A 12,455-nucleotide genomic window follows, 5' to 3' on the forward strand; every position below is an offset into this window, starting at 1 on the left:
ACCAGGCCTGGGGCATCTGTGGTCACTTGGAATAGGTGGGTTTTCTTCTGGGGAGGGGCTGGTGACAGGGGGCTATGTTTACACAGAGACTATCATAAACCTTTGGGGAAAGAAAAAATTGGGATATCCACATTTTACCTGCCACTTCAGCTGAGTGTTGAATTTTAGCATGAATGCAGCTAGTCGAAAGGATTCAAAATGTTTTTCGTTTTTTTTTTGCATTAAAGGAGAGTTCCAGCTTATATAGAGGACCTTTTTTTTTATTCACAGCTGTTTAAAAGCAAAACTGCACATACGAGGCAATTCTCTAAAGCCATTAATGTCTGACAAAAAAGTTGCATGTGACTGAAGCACACGGACCCTACTTTTTTCATCTCTCTGTCACTTTAGAGCTTTACTAGAATTTCAACCTCCCCCCCCCAAAAAAAAAAAAAAAAAAAAAAAAACATTGAAGGGGCCTTTTGATTTGTATAAAGAGTTTCAGATGATACAAATGAGAAACGTCCAAACGCATCTACGTTTCAGCTCACAGAAAGGTAGAAAACGTTCCCTTTCACAGAAGGAATTTTTTTTTTCTTGGAGAAATGTACCAGTATCGGGGGTAACGGGAGAAAACGGCCGATGGGAAATGTAGAAAGATCGTAATCTCTTTTGGAAATAGAGTGAACCACTGAGCTTCAGTAAACGCACGCACGCACGGCCAGTTGGCGACAACACAAGGACAGAGGTCACGCCTGCCTCCCTCTGGGCAGGCCTGGGTGACTAAGGTGAAAACACACAGGCGTACCTCCCAGGTGGACACGCCCAGCCCTGCACTGCTCCCCACAGACCCCCCAGGGCTCATGCAAAGTGCACGCACGTCACCCCAAACTCAGGGGCATAGCTGGGGCCTATGACCCTTTGGTTACATGTTTCCAAGTGTGTATCCCTTTCCACGCCAGCTGCTATTAGCTGATGACAGGAAGCAAAGGAGCGAAAGAAAAACAGGAAGGAAGAAGGAAAAGCTGGAACTGCCTACATACATCTACAAAACGTTATCTTGAGACTCACTGCCTGGAGGACCTCGCCACGCTCTTCCCTTCCCAGAAACAGCTCAGCCATCGGCGTCACATCCTGGCACCGCGGCCCATGCCACACACCTCACTTGCTCCATCACACCCAGCACTGTGCCGTTTGGGCAGCGGGGCCCCCCGGCCCATCAGACCCTCAGCATGCAGGAGAAGACAACGCCCCCAAAGTCCAAAGCTGACAGGTCAAGAGTGCACGGCTTTTTTTTTCTTTTAAAATCTATAATATTTACAGTATTGCACTTGACTGCATGTGACTGCGTTTCACTACAGTTAATGCTGCCTCCGCTGTTTGCCTTACAGCCACGCGCCCCTGTGTGTCTCTGCAAGTCACTGACGTCTGAATTCGGGAAAACAGCAAAAAAAAAAAAAAAAAAAAAAAAAAGTCCATTCGGGAATCCAAGACTGGAAAAGTTATAAAGTCGCGTGTTCTATGGCACAAGAAACCCTAGCGTCAGCGCTGTGGGGCCAAACCTGAGCCTGTGCTCACATTTCAGATCCCCGGAAGGGTCACGACTTGGGAAATGCAGGTCCCATCCCCCCACCTTGGCGAGGTGGTCAGGTGCGTTTATTGCTGCCTTTGGGGGTTGGGGGCGGGGACGGGCGAAGCGCCTGGTCCCTGCCCCGGATGCGACCTTCCACACTGAAATCCACACGGGTCGTGCGTGCAGTTCCTCGGATGAAAGCAAGTTCATGGCAGTGAATAAAATCGTTGGAGACCAAGAATTGGCGTCTTCAGCGGAGACCAGCCCCAGGTCTTTTGTGGAGGGTGTGTGGGAGGCCACATGCATGGGGTAGGGACGCCGGCAGCAGAGGACGAAGCGGCGCCCGGGGCCCCAGGACGAGCAGTCAGCGTGGTCGAGGGCTGGCCTGGGCGGCGTCACCGTCCCCTGCTCGCTCTTGCGCACGGTCTCTGCGAGGGGCTGGCGGGCTCGTGCGTTCCCGGAGGCGCCCTGCTTAGGCAGCCGTGGGCCCCGGGGCGGCTGGGGTGAGGAGGCCAGCGCCGTCGCTCCGGGGCGTCCGAGCGGCTGTCGGGGGGCGCGGAGGGGCCGAGTGCAGGATGCAGCGCGGGCAGGGGCGCGGGGCGGGGCCGGGCGCGGGGCCGGGCGGCGGGTCAGAGCCCCAAGGCCTCGGCGTGCTTGCGCGCCTTCAGCCGCAGGTCGGCGATGCTGGAGTTCTTACTGTTGCTCTTGGCGGCGGCGGCCACGACGGCAGCGGCCGAGGCCGACTCGGCCAGCGACGCGATGGGCAACCCAAAGGGCGGCGGCGGGAACATCAGGTAGGGCGCGTGCGCCGCCAGGTGCGGGTGGAGATGGGGGTGCGCATGCGCCACGCCTTCCAGCTGTAGCTGCGCCTGGACCTTCGAGGGAGACACGGTACCATTAGGACGCAGCATTCGGGGCGCTCTCCCACCCCGACACACCCCAAGGGCATCTTCTGTCCCGTGGAGCCATCCCCCACCCGGGACCACCGCCCACTCTCCTCCTCCTGCTCGGACGGAGAGTCGGAGCTGTGCTTTGGACACCGTGTCCGGACCGGGTCACTGGCCGCGGGGGACAGGGCCAGAGCTGGGGCGTCCCGACAGATCCCCCTGCCCTTGCCACCCCCTGCGACGGCCACCCTCACGTTGTCTCCAGCGTTGGGGTGTCCACAGCAGGCACCCCTCCTCACCAGAGCCTCAGGTTCTCTGACCTTTGACACGACCCAGACTCAGGGTCCGGACTTTGGTGGAGGCCTCCCTTGGGACCCCCTCCCAGGGACGTCCCGGATGCGCAAGGGGTACAGCAAGTCTTCGGACTCTTGGGGCTAATTTCCTCAGGGCCTGATGGCTGATCCCGTGTGGGGACAGCTGCTCCTGAGGGGCCCCCACCCCGGAGAAGGGGAGCTGCGAGGGGCCCAGCTAAGGGGGTGGAGGGTTGAGCCCGGAAGGACCACTGCCCCCACTCCTCCCCGCGCACCAGCGGACCTGGAAACCAGGACACACACCCCCGCTGACCAGCGGAGGCCGAGGCCCAGACCAGACCCCCCCCCCCCACCTCTCGCCCCTCCGCAAACACCAGTCCAAATATAAACCCGGGCCTGGCCTTGGGAGCAAAACAGCTGCGTGTGGTGGCCCCTCCTCTGCCCTGCTCAGGGCACCCCTGCTCCGCCAGGGCGCCCACTCCTACCCCCGATGTGGGGGCCCCAACGGGGGCGTCACAGGGTCCTGAAATGAAACAACGTAGGGCGCAGGTGGGCCCTGCGCTTTCGCACTGGGGACCCGGCACCTCCCACCATCCAGCCTCTGCTGGTCCGGAGCAGGGCTCGGCCTTTGGGACACTGAGACTCCGAGGCTGTCTTTCGACCTCGTGGCCGCCCCATGTCCACACAGGGCACTCGGAACTGTGTTCAGAGCTGGGCCAGACGCCCCCAGCTCCGAGGTGTGGGGCAAGGCCAGATCCAGGAGGGGCTCAGAACCCCACGCCAGGCCCTCAGCGCGCTAGGGGCAGGGGGTTTGGCTGTGGACACCGCCCTCTCATACTCGAGGGCGGGATGCCCGCCCCCCAGACCCCAGGTGGCAAGCAGGTGGGTGGTTCCTGGGTAGGTGGGATTTTTTTTTTTCCCTCCGATTTTTGTAAAACTGTGTTTAGGTTTATGACCTGGGCCTCCTGAAGGTGACTCTTGGAGTTTTACGGCGTGACTTTAACGCGTGCCAACGGGTCTATAAATGTTCTCTTGTAAAAGCGGCCCCCTTTCTTCCTCGGAGACAGGAGGAGCTGGGAGCCGGGGAGCCCAGGAGCCGGGGAGGCGGGGCCCCACGCGCGGTTCAGCAGGAAGAAAAACGAGCTACCTGTTGGAAAGGCATCCGCAGGGCGCCCATGTTCACGTAGGGAGCCACCCTGCAGGCGTCCAGGTGGCTGGCCGTGCCCAGGATGACGCCTGCACGGAAAAACAAGAAGCATGAGCGCCGGCCTGCTCCTGCCTCCACCCGGCGGTCCCCGTCCGCCCTCGCCGCCCCGCACCCACCTTTATGCATCTGGTTCTCTTGTTTGCGGCACTTGGCTCTCCGGTTCTGGAACCAAACCTGGGATGGAAGCAGAGACACGCGCAGCCCGCTGAGCCTGGCGGGGCCTCGGGAGGCAGGACTTCTTCCCCCCCGCAAAGTTAGACGGCGCGCTCGGGCGTCAGGACGCCTAGGGCGCTGCCCCACCAGGACCCCCGCCCCGACCTTCATCGCTTCTCACCCCATCCCAACCCCGCGTAACTAGCTACTGAAGGCTGGGAATTGACAAGCTCACTTCTGGGCTCTCCCCATCCCCTAAAGCAGGCAGGAGCTCGACAGACAAACACTTAAAGAGGAAATAGCTGGCGCGGGGATGGCAGGTGGACTCGAGAACTTTTCACGGTTCTGGTGGGCATCGGCCATCCACCCTGCCCGTCCCCCCCCCCCCCCCGCAGAACCTGACCCCCCACCGTGGGACAGAGGCGCACAGGTGGATAACCAGCTCAGAATCCAGCCTCCTCCCCAATCGAGCTGGGAACGCCCTGGGCCCAGAAAGTTCCCCATCCTCCTTGGAAGCTTGGCGGGTCCCAGTTAATATGGCAGAATCATGAACGTCCTTGACCCATGGAGACCCCAAGCGCGCCCCCACGACGCAGGCTTTGCAGTGCGGGTGCTCTGCCTAAGGAAATCTAAATCTTGGGGCTCGGAATCAAGGGTTTGGGCGGGAAAGGGCGGTGGGACCCTGGCCCAGCCCTGCGGAGTTCACAAGCCTGATGTGGAATAGGATGGAAAGGCACCTCGTCCCCTAGGCCCTGTCCCCACCGTTCACTCTCACAGTTGCCATCCTGTGCAGACAAGTCTGGTCTTTGGACACCGTGGGCCTTAGGCGTCGCTGAGGAAATCTAGAGGAACCCCCCGACCCCCCAATATTCCTAACTTATGACTCACTGGCTTCCTCGCTCACCCTGTTGCCGCAATGGCGGTCACTAACCACGCTGCATACTTGGCACCGAGACACCTTTCCCTGCGCCCACTCTAACCCCACCCCCACCCCACGCGGGGGAAACCTCTGTGAACTCGGGAGGTTGGAAGCACCCGCGTGTCTGAGACACCTGAACTTTTCCGTCCCAGACTCTTGAGAAAAACAGTTTTCCGTCCAGGGCTGAGCCATCCGCCCGCCTGCCGGTCAGAATGAGCTTTCCAGAACATTCGAGAGCTCATCCCGCCAGGCGCGGCGGGGAGGCACGAAAACTTTTTCTGTGTTCCGGTGAAAAGTAACTCCCCCCCAAAAAAAATGACACACACACACACACACACACACACACACACACACACACCGGCAACCGACAAGCTGAAATCCACACATCTTGACGCCTTTTCCAAAACGTGTGCTGCTGTTCATCCCGCCCCCAGCCGGGTGGCTTGGCTCCTGGGCGCCTCCCTCTCCTTGGGGTCCAGTACCCCATTCTCGGGAGAGCCCAGCCAGACGCGCCAGAGCCCCTGCCACCCAGCCTGGAAACGCGTTTTTCAAAAACAGAATCCTATTTAAATCTGGAAAGCCCAGCTCACTTCCCCTTCCGCGGTGGAAGGGGGGGGGGAATTATGAAGCATAAAAGTGATGGATTAGCCTCTGCTAATAAATCAGTCTTGGGGTGATGCGCGATCAATTCCAATTAGTCCTGAATATGCTAAGTAAAGCGCCGTACACTGCTTTAGACAGTTATTTCTTCATTAAGGACCAGTCACTGATTTCTTTCACAAATGCCCCCGTAATCTCATTTCCTTTTGATTTCCATTACAGACAGTGAATAATGACATTTAATTTAGCTCTGCGCTATAAACCCAAAGATATTTGTTGTAATTAAATTACCGCCTGCTCCTCACACTGGTCTCATAACTTTCGATTATAACCCTGACAGCTGGGTGATGGGAGGCGGCAGCACCACACTAAAAATAAAAGGTTAATAAGGCCCAGTTTCATAGGCGCCTCAATTTATTTACAGCAAATTTCCACACGAAATTGAAACCCTACCCTTTAACAACACGGGACAGGCTGTACCGAAAAGGCTCACGCGATGTTTCGGAGACAGCATGAAAAGACAGCTCATGCCCACCCCCCTCTTTTTTTATTTATTTCTCCCCCGTCCCCCCACACCCCGACTTCTGCACACACACACGACCTACATGTTTTCACTAATTGATTTTTACGAGCACTTTCTGCCCTGTCCCCATATTCACTCCGCTTTTTTTTTTTTTTCCCTGTGGCCAAAATCATTTCTTGGATGCCATGTTTATTTTTATTATTATTTGCAGCCGTTACATTTTTAATTCGCCTCTGGATCGATAACCACTCAGGTTCGCCCCCCCCTCCCGTGACCCCCCCTTCGTTTTAGGGCTTTCTTACGATCTGCGGCCACCCAAGAACCAATTTTCCAGGCCCTCGGTGGGTCCTGCTAAGGTGTGATTCAGTAATAGACTGCTGAACGAGGGAGTGCACAATTCAATTACAAGTAATTTATTTTTATAGAAACAGTACATCAAGACCTGGGAGATATTACCGATCCCGGGCAGAAAGACACTGGGACATGACATCAAAGTTGATGTCCCCTCCAGCAAAAGTTTAATCTTTTCATTAATTTATATGGTGCGGCCTAATCCATCTTCCGGAGAAGGGTGACCAGTGAGAAAGCCTCCTTCCGCCAGCCGGCTCCCCTGGCTGCAGCCACAGCTGCCCAAACGGGCTCGTCTGCAATAAGGGTCCGCAGAGCTACTGTGCCTCTCCCCCGCCACCACCACCACCACGCGGGAAGGTCCTGGGAACCGCCGCCACTACGAGAAGGTCTGAACCTACCCGGGAGGCGTTGCATTGCATCGTAAAGGCAGCGACGCGGGAAAATGGAACAGGCTTGGAAGCAAAAAATAGACAGACATTTTCTTCGAATGGACAGGTTCGTAAAAACACGATCTAGAAAACACATGTGTGTGTTCGTTTCCAAAATGAAATCCCGGGAAAGGCCCGCTGGGAGGAGGTGTGGACCCGACAACCGAGGAGACACTCGTGGCTTCGGAACCCTTCGCTTTTCACGGCCCCCTCCCCGGCTGGCCATCTTTCGTTTCACTTATTTTAAAACCAGTCCCCACAGCGCGGCATCCTGACCTTTCGTCCTGCTTTCCATGGCCCTGCTGTCTTGCTCAGAACCGTGAGAACGCACGGGAAGGCCCAGGTTCCAGGCCCGACCTCCCAGGCGGGGCTGCGGTACCTGGAGGAAGCGACTTGCCAGCGGATCTGTGGTACCCTCCCCCCGCAATCCGTTAATACGTGGAACATCACGGTGACCGCGCCCGAGAAAGGCCTGCCTGAGCGCCCCTCCGCGCACGTGCTACGCACGCCCAGGGCGCCCGCAGACAGTGGCTTGCCAGATGGGGCATCAGGAATTCATGCGCCCGCGCCCCCCCTCCCCAGCCCCGCGCGCGCCCGGGCTAATCCAGCCGGTGCGGGCTGCAGCCGCCCTCAGCGAGATGCGAGGTGCGCGAGATTCCCCCCACCCTCGCCCCTCGCCTGCCCTCCCCACCTCCCCGCTCCCTGCAGTGGAGGGAGGAGGCTGGAGAGGAAGGGCGAGAGGAGCAGAGGTCCCGGAGCCGTGGACACGAGGGGGAAAAAGGGGGCCAAATCCTGACAGCATGGAGGCGAAGGGCGAGCCGGTCAGGCAGCTGCACCACACACACGCCCTTCGTGCGAACCGTGCGGCCCCACGCACAGGCCCTGGGGCGGCTCGGAAAGGCCTGGTTCCGGCCCGCTCCCAGCGTCCCCGTCCGCGCGCTCCCGGAAGGGCACGGCGGCCCCGGCCTGCGGTCCTACCTGCACGCGCGCCTCCGAGAGCCCCAGGCGCTGGCTTAGCTCCTCTCGCATGAAGGCGTCAGGATAGTGCGTCTCGTCGAACAGGCGCTCCAGCTCGTTCAGCTGCTCCAGCGTGAAGTTGGTGCGGCTGCGCCGCTGCTTCAGCTTCGTCTGCCCGTCCTCGTCCTCCGACTTCACGTCGTCGCGCTTCTCCTTGCAGTCGTAGATACCTGCGGGGCGGGCCGAGGGCGCAGCGCTGAGGCCCGGACGCCCTCCGCCCGCTCCCGCCCGCCCCGGCCCGCGCGCCCTGCGCCCGGGAGAGCTGGCCCGCCGTGGACGCCTTTGCGCGACCTGCTGAAAACCTAAGCGTGTGCACGCGGTGTCAGGGGTCTCGGCGCCCAGGGCGCCCTGACGCCAGGGCTGCGTCAAGTCGATAAAACAAACTGCAGGAGAAGGCACGCTTTTTGTGACACTCGGGCACCGGCGGCGCCTTGTTTCTTGGCCTACTGCTCTCCGAATAGTTCCCTTCGTATCTGTTGACATATTGACATAGCCTCACCGAACCATAGGCAGAATCCCCCAAGCGTCGGTGCCGGCTGGGCGCCCGCGAAAGGCGCGGGGTGGGCCCAGACTGCGCTGGGGTCCAGGCCCCGCAGAGCCGCGGCCCCTGCTGCAGCGCGAGCCGGCCAGAGCCTCAGTCCCGGCGCCGGGAGCTGGACGCGCGGCCCCCACCCTGGCCTCGGTCTCAACGCGCACCAGCCCCTCCGCTTCCTGGTTTGCTGCGCTCTCTTTCACACAAGTCCACACGCGGTGGGGCACACGCCCCAGCAGGGCGACAAGAGTGGCACTTTCTTACATCCAAACATTAGGAGAGCGGCTGTATTTGCTGGGGACGTGAGAGGGGGGCCCGTATCAGGCAATCAGGCCAGCACGTAGGGGATTCCGACCCAGAAACCTCTCCTCGATTCTTGGAAATACAGCCCCTTGCCAAGCTCAGGGATTTACAATAAAAGGCATCCCGTCACCCCGAGGCTGGTGGGAAGTGCCCGTCCATGTCCCCCGTTTCCCGCTGCTCTGTCTCCCCACCACAGGGCAGCTGGGCACGAGGACAGTGCACCTCTGCACCCTAATTAGCTGTCCCCTAGATGTGAAGGACGCAGGCCTGGGGTTCCACCAGCTGAAAACAGTCTGGGAGCAGCACAGAAGGCCTTAGTAGTGAGCCCAGAAACTTTGAAAGGGGAACACCCAAAGCCTCAGTGGGGAGAGGGAGAACCCGGGGCACCTTGCCCTGGGGCCGGCTGGGGTCCCTGAGGGGGGGCAGCAGAAGCCAAATCCTGACTCTGCCTGACAGTCTCCCCTCAAGACTCCGGGGTGCTGGACACTTCACCCGAACTTGTGTTTTAAATCACCTTCCCGCCCCCGCCTCCAAGGAATGCCTTTCCGAAAGCACCATAATTCTTCCGGACTCTAAGTCCCGTTGTACAGGCGGCTGGAAGCTCCCAGAGTTGTGGCCCTCAAGTCTCAACTCAGAGACTGATCCCAGCTGAGACGCTGGCTTTCAAAGTCCTTGGGAACCCGTGGCAGGCTTTGCAAAACCCACAGCCCCCAGCAGGGCTCAGTGGCCGCGCTGCTGGGAGCCCTGGCCCACGGGTGTCCCATCCTCTGCGTTGCTCCCACTCTGCAAATGCCCGCCCGGCCTCAGCCCTCCCAGGGGTCCGTATGCCCAGCCAAGGGGGAAGGCGCAGTGGGGGTATGTGTCTGTCCCTTCTGCCTCCTGTAACGCTGTCTCATTTTCCTCTCTCTTCCCAAAGGCCTCCATGGTTGTACTTTCCTCTCTCTTTCCAAAGGCCCTTGTCCAGGGTTCCACTGGCTTAGCTGCCCCGGCTGAGAGGACGCAGGCAGGAAGAGAGGGCTGGGTCTGTAGGAAGGACGGGGACCCGTCAGGAGCCTGGGGTGTCAACCACCAGGCTCTGTAAACTTCCAAAATGAAATGTCAGCGGAGAGTCGTGGGCCTGCAGCATCAAAGCAAACACTCTGTATGAATTACAGAGCCAGGTGTGTGAGACCCACCCGGAGGCAAGGCCGGCCGGCCGACAGGCCAGCCAGCGGTCAGCGGCTGATGGCCGCCTCTGCCAGCTTTCTACTCTCACAAGGTCAAGGCCTCAGGATGCCTGGGTCGTCTCCACACACAGCTTCAAGGCCCGTGTGTCAGACCTCAGCCACCAAAGTGGAGGGTCCGGAACAGCAGGAGGCATGGGCTTTCTGGGGGGTGAGCACCTCTTGGGGAAATCATCCCGACCTCTCTCAACACTGCAAGGAGAGAAACAGGACCCCGGACCAACGGGCAAGCCTTGGTATTTCCTTTCTAACGAAAAATAGACACTCGTGGCAGTTTCAAACGGTGCGTCCAGGAAAACAACCTAGCCAGTTTTATTTCTCTGATTTATCGCTGCCCGTTGCCCCGTTTGGATAGAAGTCCCCCTAACGTTGGGACCACCCCTGCCCAGCTGAGAGAGCCCTCCTAACACACACACACACACACACACACACACACACACTCAACAACAGGGCGAACCGCTGGGGAGATTTGTGGAGGAGCGATGGGAAGGAGGCCCCGGACGCGCCTGCCTGCCTGCCACGCGTGGGCTGCAGTGTGGCAGCCCGGAGGAGGACCGCGGCGTGCGCGTGGCCACGAGTGTCCCCAGGCCCTTCACGCCACGTCCGGATCCTGCCACGTGCGGGCGCAGGAGTGATTTTAATTTACAGGCCGGCGTCAGCCGAGATAAAATCTCAAGGTTCAAGGGGAAAGTTTTCCCCTAAGAAAAAACTGCGGAGAGGTGCGGAAGTCGGAAGAGGCGACTGCGCGGTCCATCCCGGACACAGGGCCAGCGCGTCCTCCGCGCTGCCCGCTTCTAACCCGGGAGGAGGCAGGCAGTGGGCGCTGGGAGCGATGTGTGTGCATCTCTGCTCTGTGCGCGTGGGAGGCAGATAAGAAAGGCAGGTAGGCAGGCAGACGCGCAGCCAGAAGCGCTGCAGCCCACCTCAGGCACATCCCCCAATCCACCCCACCCCACCCCGGGAAAGTTCGTGCTGCGGCGTCCAGTGCCAACACGAGGAGAAGCGAGTCCGCGGGGCAGCGCGCGGCTGCGGCCCCGGCCCCGGCCCGTCCCGGCTCCCCCGCCCGCCTCCTTCCCGCCTGACCTCAGGATTCTCTCCCCATTTCCTTTCTTTCTGACGAAAAGGCTGGCGATGGAGTGCCGCGGCCTTCTCATCCCAGCCACGGCTGTACATTCAGAGTTTCGGGTCGAACCGAGAGCGAACCGCGGCGCCCCGGGCCTCCGCGCGCACAGAGCGAGGGGCAGTCCGGCCAGGCTCGGTGGCGAGCAGTCCCCGGGTCCGGGAGGGGACCGAGCCGGGGCCGCGTGGGCTTACCTTCCGCAGCCCTCCCGGTGCCGAATTCCTTCAGTTTGTCCTTCTCGTTTTCCAGATGTTCCTTAAATAAATGCACGGGACAGTGGCCGCTGCCCTCCGTAATGTCCTGAAGGCTGGATTCCGAGCTCCCCAGCTCTCGGGAGCGCGCCAGTCCGCTCTCCAAAACTTCCCTGTACGTGATCGATTCCTTCTTGCCGCCACCGCCGCCGCCGCCGCTGCTCTCCTTGCTTTTCTGGTCAAAAGATTTGGATACAAAAGCAGTGAGCTCCTCCATGGCTGCCCGGGGCTGCGGGGGTCCGCGGGGGTCCGCGGGGCTTGGCGGCGCTGGCTGGGAGCCGGGCTGTGGTCCGCACGCCTCCCCGCGCGGAGAGGACGGTCCGTGTGAGGGTAGGTCCCTGCCGCCGTTATTTATGCCTTTCAATTTGAGATCTCACTATTTATACGCTGCTACCTCCGCCCAACCCCCCGCGCTCGCTGTCTGCAGCAATTACGGCTCCCTGCTCGGCGGCGGCGGCGGGCGCACGCAGAGACGCTATCTCTCCCCCACCTCCAGTCCGGCAATTGGCTTTCTTTTCATTTCATCACTTTTGGCGTCTGTGCACCTTGGTGTGGAGAGGTAACGATCGAATTTTTGAAGGCAGAGGGAGAGAGTGGGCGCGCGCGCGCGCGGGGGCGCGCGCGGGCGGGCGCAGACGCCAGCGACCCAAACAGGTATCCGCATTCCATCAATGGCTGGCGGAAACGAAAGTCGAGGAGGCGTTTAAGGGACGGCGAGGAGGTCCTCGCAGGCCCGCACGGGTCGGACCACAGCGCCTCGCCCGGAATGGATCGGGGCGGGATGAGTCCGTGCGCGGCAGTGCGGACAGACCGAGGGCGCCCGCGAGGCGGGGACGCGCCATCACCGACAAGCATTGACTCCAAGTTGGAGATGCGGGTGGATTGCGGCGGAGCTAACGGCTGAAGCGGCTGTGCGCGCGGTGTGATTGGGGAACAGCTCCAGGACCCCGAAAGTGAGACGAAGGGGCGCGGGTGTACCCGAACATGGACGCCGGAGCCTCGGCAGCGGCGGTGGTGAGAAGCGGCTCGCAGACCTCGCTGGGGCCGAGGCCGCGGAGGCCGGGGACAGGGGCGCGGC

The 12,455-nt window shown here is 60.3% G+C and overlaps 1 protein-coding gene across 1 annotated transcript; it reads right to left on the minus strand.

The window, feature by feature from the left end:
- Positions 1-435: 435 nt before the first annotated feature.
- SHOX (SHOX homeobox) lies at positions 436-11,883 on the minus strand. Its single transcript, XM_074323783.1, has 5 exons — positions 11,321-11,883; positions 7,910-8,118; positions 4,074-4,131; positions 3,898-3,986; positions 436-2,427 (listed from the first exon to the last, which is right to left on the minus strand). The coding sequence occupies exons 1-5, from the start codon at positions 11,592-11,594 to the stop codon at positions 2,182-2,184; spliced, it is 876 nt and encodes a 291-aa protein (XP_074179884.1). The 5' UTR covers positions 11,595-11,883; the 3' UTR covers positions 436-2,181.
- Positions 11,884-12,455: the final 572 nt, after the last annotated feature.

Source organism: Rhinolophus sinicus, chromosome X (genome assembly GCF_036562045.2).
Source record: "Rhinolophus sinicus isolate RSC01 chromosome X, ASM3656204v1, whole genome shotgun sequence".
Classification (NCBI taxonomy): Eukaryota; Metazoa; Chordata; class Mammalia; order Chiroptera; family Rhinolophidae; genus Rhinolophus; species Rhinolophus sinicus.

Coding starts and splice junctions, on each gene's coding strand:
- SHOX (XM_074323783.1), bottom strand. CDS start 11,594: ATGGAGGAGCTCACTGCTTTTGTATCCAAATCTTTTGACCAGAAAAGC. Junction 8,119..11,320: donor CACCGGGAGGGCTGCGGAAG/GTAAGCCCACGC, acceptor CCCGCCCCGCAG/GTATCTACGACTGCAAGGAG. Junction 3,987..4,073: donor AGAGAACCAGATGCATAAAG/GTGGGTGCGGGG, acceptor TTTTCCGTGCAG/GCGTCATCCTGGGCACGGCC.